The sequence below is a fragment of the Protobothrops mucrosquamatus genome, unplaced genomic scaffold, assembly GCF_001527695.2.
Source record: "Protobothrops mucrosquamatus isolate PMUCROS unplaced genomic scaffold, P.Mucros_1.0 scaffold1637, whole genome shotgun sequence".
Taxonomy (NCBI): Eukaryota; Metazoa; Chordata; class Lepidosauria; order Squamata; family Viperidae; genus Protobothrops; species Protobothrops mucrosquamatus.
Genome location: NW_015387796.1, coordinates 107,457 through 117,969, shown reverse-complemented (window position 1 = coordinate 117,969; position 10,513 = coordinate 107,457). Strand labels below are relative to the sequence as shown.

Below are 10,513 nucleotides of genomic sequence, written 5' to 3'. Positions count from 1 at the left end.
GTTGCTTTTGAATTGCTGGCCAGATGTGCACTCCCCCACATACTAACTTGGCTTACTAGGCCAGTTCATTTTCTGGGTTCACTTCATGTCCAGAGCCTTAAACTCATCAAATGTCTGGAGTGGCAGTTTGCTACAGCATGGAAAGAAAGACTAAATTTAAGCTTTGCATTTTGCACAAATGCAGTTACTTGGTCTTTCCTGAACCTGGTGTCAGAAGAATACTTTGGAGTTCCAACTCGAGCTGGAGCTGCGCAAGAATAAATAAAAACGAGAATCAAACAGGAGATCTTCAGGAAAGAAGAAATATTTATTCCTAAAAGCAAAGAGTTTGCCTTTAGGGGCAGCTGCAGAGAAATGGGGTATAACAGCAGATTTTTTTATAGGGGCAGCTTGTTCGGGGTGAAGTGTCTACGTGCTGATTCTAGGGGGTGACACTTGAGGGGCATTTGTGTTTGTAGGTATGTGTATTCTTGTGAACATGCAGTTCCTGTGGGAGACCTAATTTAATTAACTCTGTGTTTGCAGACCTTCTCCTTTGATATGTGGATTAGGTCTGGGTAACTTATTTGGGGGGTTTGCTAAATTTAGTGGATTAATTTAGTTTCAGCTTGACTGTCAGTTATCTAGTGGAGACACTGATTCTCAGACCATTGTGGATTCTCTTAATGTTTTAAGAGAAGATGGAAAAAGTATAAAGAATAAAATATATTTGGATATAAAACTTCTCAGGCTGGTTAAGGATACTGTGAAAAAGCAGTCCTTTCTTCTCTCTCTGTGTTGGGGTGTGTGTGTGTGTACAAGAAAGGGAGAGGGGCTCATTTTTAGGCCAGGCATGCTTCATCTTGCTGTTAAAGTTAGAAAAACTCTGCAGTGATGAGTAAAAATTGGGATGTTTTTCTATTTAAGAACTATCATCTGGAGATGTGTATGTCTCTTTCTTTTAACCTTTGCAGCTTCAACGGAAAAGACACATTGGCAATGACATTGTGGCTATTATATTCCAAGACGAAAATACTCCCTTTGTTCCAGATATGATTGCTTCAAATTTTCTGCACGCCTATATTGTCGTCCAGGCAGAAAATCCAGAAATGGATAATACGTCCTATAAAGTAAGTGGGTGAGAAAAGTAGAAGTGTGTGTGTGTGTGTCCCTGGTGTGTGTATGTGTGTGCCCACACATCTGTTTTTCAACTGACAAATAAGCCCTTTGGTGGCTTTGACAAATGTACCTGTTTGACCGGAGATAAAGAGTTCCTACTAAGCCTTTGTGAAAATGGTTATTTATTCTTGGAGAAGCAGCTGGTGCCCTCAGCAGTGTGGTTAGCCTATCTGCTTGTTGGCAGGAAATGTCATTAAATGCCCAGAGGCGTGTAGCATACATCTGCCCTTGAAGCCTTAGCAAAGTCAGCTTGACTGAAGGTTGCGGAGCAGGTAGCCAGTAGCCACCTTTCCGGGGCTATGTGCCCCTTCTGGCATTTGCAGATTATTGTGGATTAGTTGGTTTGCCACTTTCTGTCTGTTGTCCCATATCAGGAGAAAAGAATACCACTTTACAATGCCTTGGTAAGGCCACACTTGGAATACTATGAGAGGGATCTGGGAGTCCTAATGGACAACCACTTAGATATGAGCCAGCCGTGTGTTGCAGCTGCCAAAAAACCCAACACAGTGCTAAGCTGCATGAACAGAGGGATAGAATCAAGATCACGTGAAGTGTTAATACCACTTTACAATGCCTTGGTAAGGCCACACTTGGAATACTTTTTTCCAGTGCCATTGTAACTTCAAACGGTCACTAATGACTGCAAGTCGAGGACTCTCTGTAATAGTATGTAGGGATGACCTTGGGAGATGGAAGGAAGAGAGGCTACCTAGGGAACAGGCAGATAAGAGAAGACGTAGCCTGCAGCTGCATAATGGATGGAGGAAAAGGCTCACAAGGTGCTCGGTGAGATCTTGCAAATGACGGTCAATGCAGCTGTGTTGCTGAGCTCCTGAAGTTCAGTCACATGGTCACAGAAGGGGCCCAACTGTTGAAATTTCTAATCCAGGCTGTAAATCCACCTTTTCAGTAAACTTGGTCACTAAGTGACCATTCGTAAGTTGAAGACTACCTGTATGTGAGAAGTTTGGCTAATTTTCTGGCCCTTAGGCATCGCTTAGTATTTGCATTGTAGAGTGGCTGGAACACGCGGTGCCTTGTGCAGTCCAGTTCTTAAACACGAGACGCAAAATTAACAACCCACTTGTGGATTGGAAGAGATTTCTCAGTTGCCTGATTAGAAAGAAAATGTATGTGGATAAAGTAGAATAGTGAAGATTCAGAGGCCAGGATCACATTGTCTCCACTATGGATAGATTATAATCATTAGTTAATAGCAACCAGTGTAGTTTTGTTGGCTTATGAAATATGGAAATTATGAACCAGTTTTGGACTGGTTTTGCCTTTTATTTTAATTCATTTAAAATAATATATTATGGTTTCTTGCTCAGTCAGCCAGATGTTCTGATTGGATTTGGCATTGTGGTCCACTATTGCAGGGCTTTTCAACCTTTTCACCCATTGTACCACTTTTAGGATATGGCAACATCCGAGTACTACCAGTTGCTTAGCAAGGTGTCAAAAACTTGATGACCCAAAAAAAGGAAAAAAGTGATAAAGTACAGGTAGTCCTTGACTTACAACAGTTCACTTAGTGACTGTTTGAAGTTACAATGGCACTGAAAAAAGTGCCCCCCAAGCCACAGCCGAGCAAGACACCTGCCTGCCCACCCAGCGGCGCTCTTCCTCCTGTCCGACGTTTTCATTGTTGTGAGCATTTCTGTTGAGGATTGGCAGCGGGAAGGGGGGATGTTTGGTTTTTATTCCCCCCCCCCCATCTGCTGGGTGGTTGCAGCAGGTTTTGGTCACTTGACATGACCCTGGGACACTGTGACCGTCATACTGTAAATATGAATCAGTTGCCAAGCATCTGAATGTAAATCACAAGACCCTGGAGATGCTGCAACATTCCAGCTGATCGGCACTTCTTCTGGGCTCAGCAGAAGCACCAGGATCAGCGCCGAGCTCCAGCTGGAGCCTGGCACTGATCCTGGCGCTTCTGCTGAGTCCTGACAGCCCTGCAGCTCCAGCCATCTCTCGCTCAGGCTTGTGCGGTGCTGCCACCGGTTCAGCTCATTTCCCTCCCCCGCTACCACTTTTCTAGGATGGTCGCGTATCACCTGCCAGGTGCCAATGTACCACAGGTGGTACCCGTACCACTGGTTGAAAAGCCCTGCACTATTGAGTCCTTCCCACGGACCTCGGATAGGCACATGTAGATGTGTTAAAGGTATCATTGCAGAATGTAAGCTGTACCTAGTAAAGCTGTCTTTTGCAATTGATTAATGGTTATTTTGTCAATGCCAATAATGCAATGATGTTCAAGTAGTGATCTGTTTGTTTTGGGACTGTACCCAAGGTGCCTATTACTGTTATATTACTATTCATATTATTGTTTTGTATTACTGCTTATAGCATTATATGTTCTTTGCCTATCTCTCTTTCTCTTTGTGTGAAGCACTGTTCAATCAATACATTAGAGAGAGAAAGAGAGAGAGAGAGAGATGCTGAGGATAAGGCTGGTTGGAAGCAAGCAATGCCCTCCTTATGGACTCAGAAGTCTTGCTAGAAATCTTGACAGCTGCCCAGATGTGCAGAGCTCACTAGGTGTTCAATGACTTCACCAGCCAGAGGTTCTCCCTAGAAGAACTTCAACATCAGTTAAGCTGGATTAGTAGAATGTCTCAGGACACACTTAAATCCTGGTGACTTACATCTGGGTTACATTCTTGGCAATGATGACAGCACCAGTGATTAGCCCTTGCCTCATCCCGGACTATTTCCCAACTTTTCAGTCTAATCCAGGGGTAGTCAACCTTGGCTCTTTTATGACTCGTGGACTTCAACTCCCAGAATTCCTGAGCCAGCAGCTGGCTCAGGAATTCTGAGAGTTGAAGTCCACGAGTCATAAAAGAGCCAAGGTTGACTACTCCTGGTCTAATCCATAGCTCTGGGGATTTTGTATCTCCTATCCAGATGGCAACCAGGTTTAACCTGCGTGTTTTGTTTAAATCAGTCAGGGTGGTTGGGTTCGGCCAGTTGCCGAGGCAGTTCTTTCAAATATGCAGGCAATTTAATTTAGTTTAATTTAGAATAATCTTTTCTACTATCCACCTGCTCCCAGTTTTTCCCCCACTACCTTGATGAATTTGATTGCTTGTTTTTTTTGGGTTGCTTTGGCCTTCGATGCTGTTGTGGAAGAAAATGTAGTCCCAATGCTTTCCTTGTTGCAATATTACAATCAATAGCTTCCTTTCACACAAAAGATTGTGTTAAGGTTATGGAGGTATTTCTCAACTTTGCAACTTTAATATGGGTGGATTTCAGTTCCCAGAATTCCTCAGCCAGCCATGCTACCCATCCATCACAAATTTGCCAAGATTAAGAAACACTGGGTTAGGGAAACCTCTGGCTGAAGCATTCACACAATATGCTAACATGGTTAATATTAAGCTTGATGAGGGATTTGGGGGGTTTAGTGCGTTGAGTGAATGCCATCCATTTGGATAAAGACAATCACCTGTCTGAGATGGTATAGGTCAGGGGTAGTCAACCTTGGCTCTTTTATGACTCGTGGACTTCAACTCCCAGAATTCCTGAGCCAGCTGTGCTGGCTCAGGAATTCTGGGGGTTGAAGTCCACGAGTCATAAAAGAGCCAAGGTTGACTATCCCTGGTATAGGTTCTCCTGCTTGAGCAGGGAGTTGGACTAGAAGACCTCCAAGGTCCCTCTCCTATTCTATTCTATTCTATTCTATTCTATTCTATTCTATTCTATTCTATTCTATTCCATTCCACTCCACTCTGTAGAGTTTGAGAGACTAAACTTCCCACCAAGCGAGATCAACGCACACCTCAGTGGGCCCTTTGGTGGTAGATCTAAAGTTGCATCCAGACAACCACCCAAGGGAAGCAGATCCTCACATGTCGAGAAACAGGACAATGACATTAACATGGGAACCAGGACATGTAAGGAACCCAGATGTCTGTTTTACTGCCAACAGCACCATCACAGGCCCCAACAATTTCAAACACAAATTTAGAATCACCTTCACATGCCTTTCTTCTAATGTGACAGCAATGGCTCCCTGGATTCTACAAACAGGCCAGACTTTGTGCAAAATAATTAATGGTCAAGTTTGATATCAGGATTTAAAACAAAGGGAAAGTCATTGAAGAGCATGTAACCTCCCGGGACACTCACAGATCCCAAGTCATAATTTTGTATTAAAAGGCATATGCCAGCACAGTTGAGCATGAGACAGCTGAATATACATACAACAATATGTCCCAGGCTATTTCAGAAGGCCTGAACAAACACATATCAGTTGTTAAGGGGAAAAGTACTTGCAGTCTGTCCACCTTGAGCCTTTATCTGCTTAACTTCAACAAGAGTCACTTGGTTTGTGCGATAGGCGGCTTTATAAATTTGAAAAATAAATAAATAAACCTCCCCCCCCCCCGGTGAGCTACAGTTCACCAAAACCTTATGCCTCATAATAACATTTGTTAGCCTTAAAAGGTGAGACTCCTTATGATTTTTTTCTCCAACCTGATACCTGCAGTCTGAAATTCTTTCCATAGTTCTCTGCATGGAGAAACATCAGCGCTGGCGAGGAATTCTAGGGGTCATGCTTACATTTTCATATTCCGATTTCCCATTTGTAGATTGATGACTTGAGAAAGGTTTTCTAGATTTTGTATGTCCCCATTAGGACATTATCTCCATATTCAGAGATAATCTATCTTCTTCAAAGCGGTTAAAAAAGAACACTCACTCAGGACTTCCAAGAATTATATGGCTGGCTAAGAGGGAGAAAAACAAAAATTTAACCAGAGAGACCATTGTACAATAACTGCATTTACATTGGGTTCTTTTACATGTAGCCTTTGTGCATATCTCATAAACTCAAATGCCTTTTCTCTTTCCTTGTTTTGGATAGGTAGCTGTCACAGCACGAGAAGATGTCCCGTCTTTCGGTCCTTCACTGCCGAGCCCACCTGTATTCCAAAAAGTAAGACCCAACCCTAATCCTAAAACAAGGTTTGTTTGGTACTTATGGGACGTAATTTGGGAGATCTGGGGGGGAAGGGTTAAATTAAATAGATTGATTTTTGGAAGATTTACCAATATAAAAGCATTTCTACTTTTTCATTTAATGACTAAGGCTTTATTACCGTGGTTGGTCTGTGGAGAACCATCTCCCCCCACACCTCCAAAAAAGGGACTTAAAATAACACCAATTTCATGGTGTAGACTGGATTTCTGTATTGCACTAAACCAGAGGTGGGCAACCTTGGCTCTTTTATGACTCGTGGACTTCAACTCCCAGAATTCCTGAGCCAGCCATGCTGAGGGGAAAGGGAGAGGTTTCCAAGCTGAGCCATGCTGGCTCTGGAATTCTGGGAGTTGAAGTCCACGAGTCATAAAAGAGCCAAGGTTGCCTACCCCTGTACTAAACCAAACTGAGACCATTGATTTTTATTTTAGTTTATTGTAGGACCCCAGTTGTGGTGGATTATAAATCAGTTTTATTATTCTTTTACCTTCAGGAGAGATCATCATCATCATTGTCAATTACTTTGCATTATTATTGAGTCCCTAAGTTTACATTAAATGTGACTGGTTAGGCAATGATGTCACCAGAGTAGGCAGGTCTGAAGTGTTGGTGCTTTTTATTTTTCAATTTTAAAAGACTCAATATTCCTGTTGCATCAACAGAGGGATAGTTTCAAGATTATGTGAGGTGATAGTACTGCTCTATACTGCACCAGTGAGGTAACACTTGGAATATTGCAACTAATTCTGGTCCCCATAGTACAAAAAAGATATTGAGAACATAAAAGGAGTGTAGAGAAGAGCAGCAAAGTTGACAAGGGAGCTGGAGGCTAAACCAGGGGTAGGCAACCTTGGCTCTTTTATGACTCATGGACTTCAACTCCCAGAATTCCTGAGCCAGCATGGCTCAGCTTGGAAACCTCTCCCTTTCTCCTCAGCATGGCTGGCTCAGGAATTCTGGGAGTTGAAGTCCACGAGTCATAAAAGAGCCAAGGTTGCCTACCCCTGGGCTAAACCATATGAAGAACGATTGAGGGAACTAGCTATATCTAATCAAAACTATTCTAACGAAGAGAAGGACTACAGGTAACATGATAGCAATCTCATCAAATCTGTAGACGACACCAAGCTGGCAGAAATAGCCAACACTCCAGAAAATAGGCTTAAGATACAGAAGGATCTTGACAGACTTGAACACTGGGCGCTATCTAACAAAATGAAATTCAGTGGTGAAAAAAGTAAGGTTCTACATTTAGGCAAGAAAAACCAAATGTACAGGTATAGTATAGGGGGTACCTTGCTCAATAGTAGCAACTGTGAGAGGGATCTCAGAGTCCTAGTGGACAATCACTTAAATATGAGCCAGCAGTGTGCTGCAGCTGCCAAAAAAGCCAACACAGTGCCAGGCTGCATTAACAGAGGGATAGAATCAAGATCACGTGAAGTATTAATACCACTTTACAGTGCTTTGGTAAGGCCACACTTGGAATACTCCATCCAGTTTTGGTCACCACGGTGTAAAAAAGATGTTGAGACTCTAGAAAGAGTACAGAGAAGAGCAACAAAGATGATCAGGGGACTGGAGGCTAAAACACATAAGGAACGATTGCTGGAATTGGGTATGTCTAGTCTAATGAAGAGAAGGACGAGGGGGGGACACGATAGCAGTGTTCTAATATCTCAGGGGTTGCCACAAAGAAGAGGGAGTCAAGCTATTCTCCAAAGCACCTGAAGGCAGGACAAGAAGCAATGGATGGAAACTAATCAAAGAGAGAAGCAATCTAGAACTAAGTTTTTAAGAAGAGACTGGACAGCCATTTGTCTGAAATGGTATAGAGTTTCCTTCCTGAGCAGGGGATTGGACTAGATAACCTCCAAGGTCCCTTCAAACTATTATTATTATTATTATTATTATTATTATTATTATTATTATTATTATTATTATTATTATTATTATTATTATTATTATTATTATTATTATTATTATTATTATTATTAACCAATCTTTCAGTACTTGAGGGACTGTCACAGGGAAGAGGTGTCACAGGGAAGAGGGTGTCAATCTATTCTCCGAAGCACATGAGGGCAGGACAAAAAGTAACAGGTGGAAGATCATTAAAGAGAGATTTAACCTAGAACTAAGGAGAAATTTCCTGACAGAACAATTAATCAGTGGAATGGCTTACCTCTGGAAGTTGTGGATGCTCCACCCTTGGAAATTTCTGAACAACCATTTATCTGGAATGGTGTAGGGTCTCCTGCCTGAGCAGGGGGTTGGACTAGAAGACCTCAAAGGTTCCTTCCAGCCTTATAACTCTATGTTCTATGTAGGAAATGGACAATAAGGTTGACACCTACTTGATGCAGGGGAGATTCTTTGGAATACATTTCTGGCTCAAGTTCATTGGACACTCATCCTGGAGTTTTTTGAAGATCTGTTGATGATCCCCTGAAGTGGCACCCAAGGAACAGCCTTGAACTGGGTCATTATTGAGCTGACCTGCTTTTTTTCATTCCTTAGAATGCAGAATTCCGAGAGTTTCTTCTCACCAAGCTGATCAATGCAGAAAATTCTTGCTGTAAGTCGGACAAGTTTGCCAAGCTTGAGGTAAGGAAAAATGGGTTACCCTTGAGCAGGTAAACAGGACAACTTGCTCAGCCCAAATCCATTTCCCTTTGGGATATCCGAGATTAACAGTCACATTTTAAAGGAACTCTTTGAAGCCAAACACCAGGACGCAGATGCCTGTAACATTGCCTTGTTATGAATTCTGCGGTTTCTTGAAGTAATTCACAATTTCTGCATTGTGGTATTGATGAAAACATCGTGCTTCAGTTCTTGCATCTCTCTGACTTTTGCAATAGAATTCCAGGTTAGAAAAAAAATAGAAGTGCATATATGAAATTTGGGGAAAAAAATTTTTGATCCCTTTAAAAAGTGTATTGAAAAATAGATTAAAAGGTGTTTGTGAATGTGTATGTATATATTAATTTCATGAAGACATCTGATGGAATGGTCTTATACTGAACCATACAACACTGAATGGACCAGAAATAGATTGCTCCATTAATCCTTATGGAACGGCATCTTAGAAGAACCCTGGCTTAGAATAGCCAAAGACCCCTGTGGTATAACATCAGCATGACAGAGGATCAATCTGCAATTCACGGAATACCCATGTTCTTATGCAACTTCTTGTGGTCTCATGTTCTTTCAGGAAGTGCTGCTGAGGGCAGTCATTCCTGCAAAGAAACAATGCAGGGAGGGAGGGAAGGAGGGAGGGAGGGAGGGGGAAAGGAAGGAAGGAAGATGGAAGGAGAGAAGAAGGAGGAAGAGAGGAATCATTTGACCACTTCATATTCTTAATAACTTTCCTCTCTCACCCAAATAAAACTTCAATTAGTTTCTTAGATTTAGATCTGCTTTTCCTCCAGGAACTCAGTTCAGCAGACATAATAGTTGTCCCAAAGATGCTTTTTCACGAGGCAACTGGACTTTCTTGTTTTTCTTTGAAGATGTTTCACTTCTCTTCCAAGAATAAGAAACATCTTCAAAGAAAAACAAGAAAGTCCAGTTGCCTCGTGAAAAAGCATCTTTGGGACAACTATAACCTGGATGGCTGAGAATCTCGGTAGACATAGATAATAATCACTTCTCCTGTTTCCTGCCCCCCTAATATATGTTGGGCTAAGAGAAAGTGACCAGCTCAAGGTGATCCAGAGAATTTCCATGGCTGAGCATGGACTGACACTAGGGCCTCCACACTGCTACCTCAACACCTTAACCTCTAGAGCAGGGGTAGGCAACCCTGGCTCTTTTATGACTCGTGGACTTTAACTCCCAGAATTCCTGAGCCAGCATGGCTCAGCATGGAAACCTCTCCCTTTCTCCTCAGCATGGCTGGCTCAGGAATTCTGGGAGTTGAGGTCCACGAGTCATAAAAGAGCCAAGGTTGCCTACCCCTGCTCTAGACTGTACTGGTGTACCATGCAATTGTTTGTAATAGGAAACACCTTTGTGTGAAAAGTTGTTCATGCAAAGTTTGCCGCATGTCGTTGGAATTATTTGACCCAGGAATTCTGGCATTCTGAAGCACACCACTGTTAAAGGAACACCACACGGGGTGGACAACTACAGTCCCTGCTGTAGCACAACAGGAGGGATTACCTTCCCAGGCTCACCAATTAAAATGGCTTTCTGTGATCAAAAGCATCTCCTGCCGATTCATGCAGAAGTCTTTGAGCGGATTAAATCGTGTTTAATCAATAGATCAGAGCTCACAGCTCTATTAATTACAGGCTTCCTGCTGAGAAAACAATATGGGCCCTATCTATGAAGTCATCCAGGGTTGAG

The 10,513-nt window shown here is 42.4% G+C and overlaps 1 protein-coding gene across 1 annotated transcript in view; it reads left to right on the top strand.

Annotated features, from left to right (window-relative positions):
- RAP1GAP2 (RAP1 GTPase activating protein 2) overlaps positions 1–10,513 on the top strand; it is a 156,659-nt gene that overhangs the window by 97,725 nt on the left and 48,421 nt on the right. The window contains exons 11-14 of the mRNA XM_015822663.1: positions 676–745; positions 954–1,109; positions 6,044–6,115; positions 8,681–8,767. Coding sequence (XP_015678149.1) covers positions 676–745; positions 954–1,109; positions 6,044–6,115; positions 8,681–8,767 — 385 coding nt within the window. The remainder of the gene's footprint in view (positions 1–675; positions 746–953; positions 1,110–6,043; positions 6,116–8,680; positions 8,768–10,513) is intronic.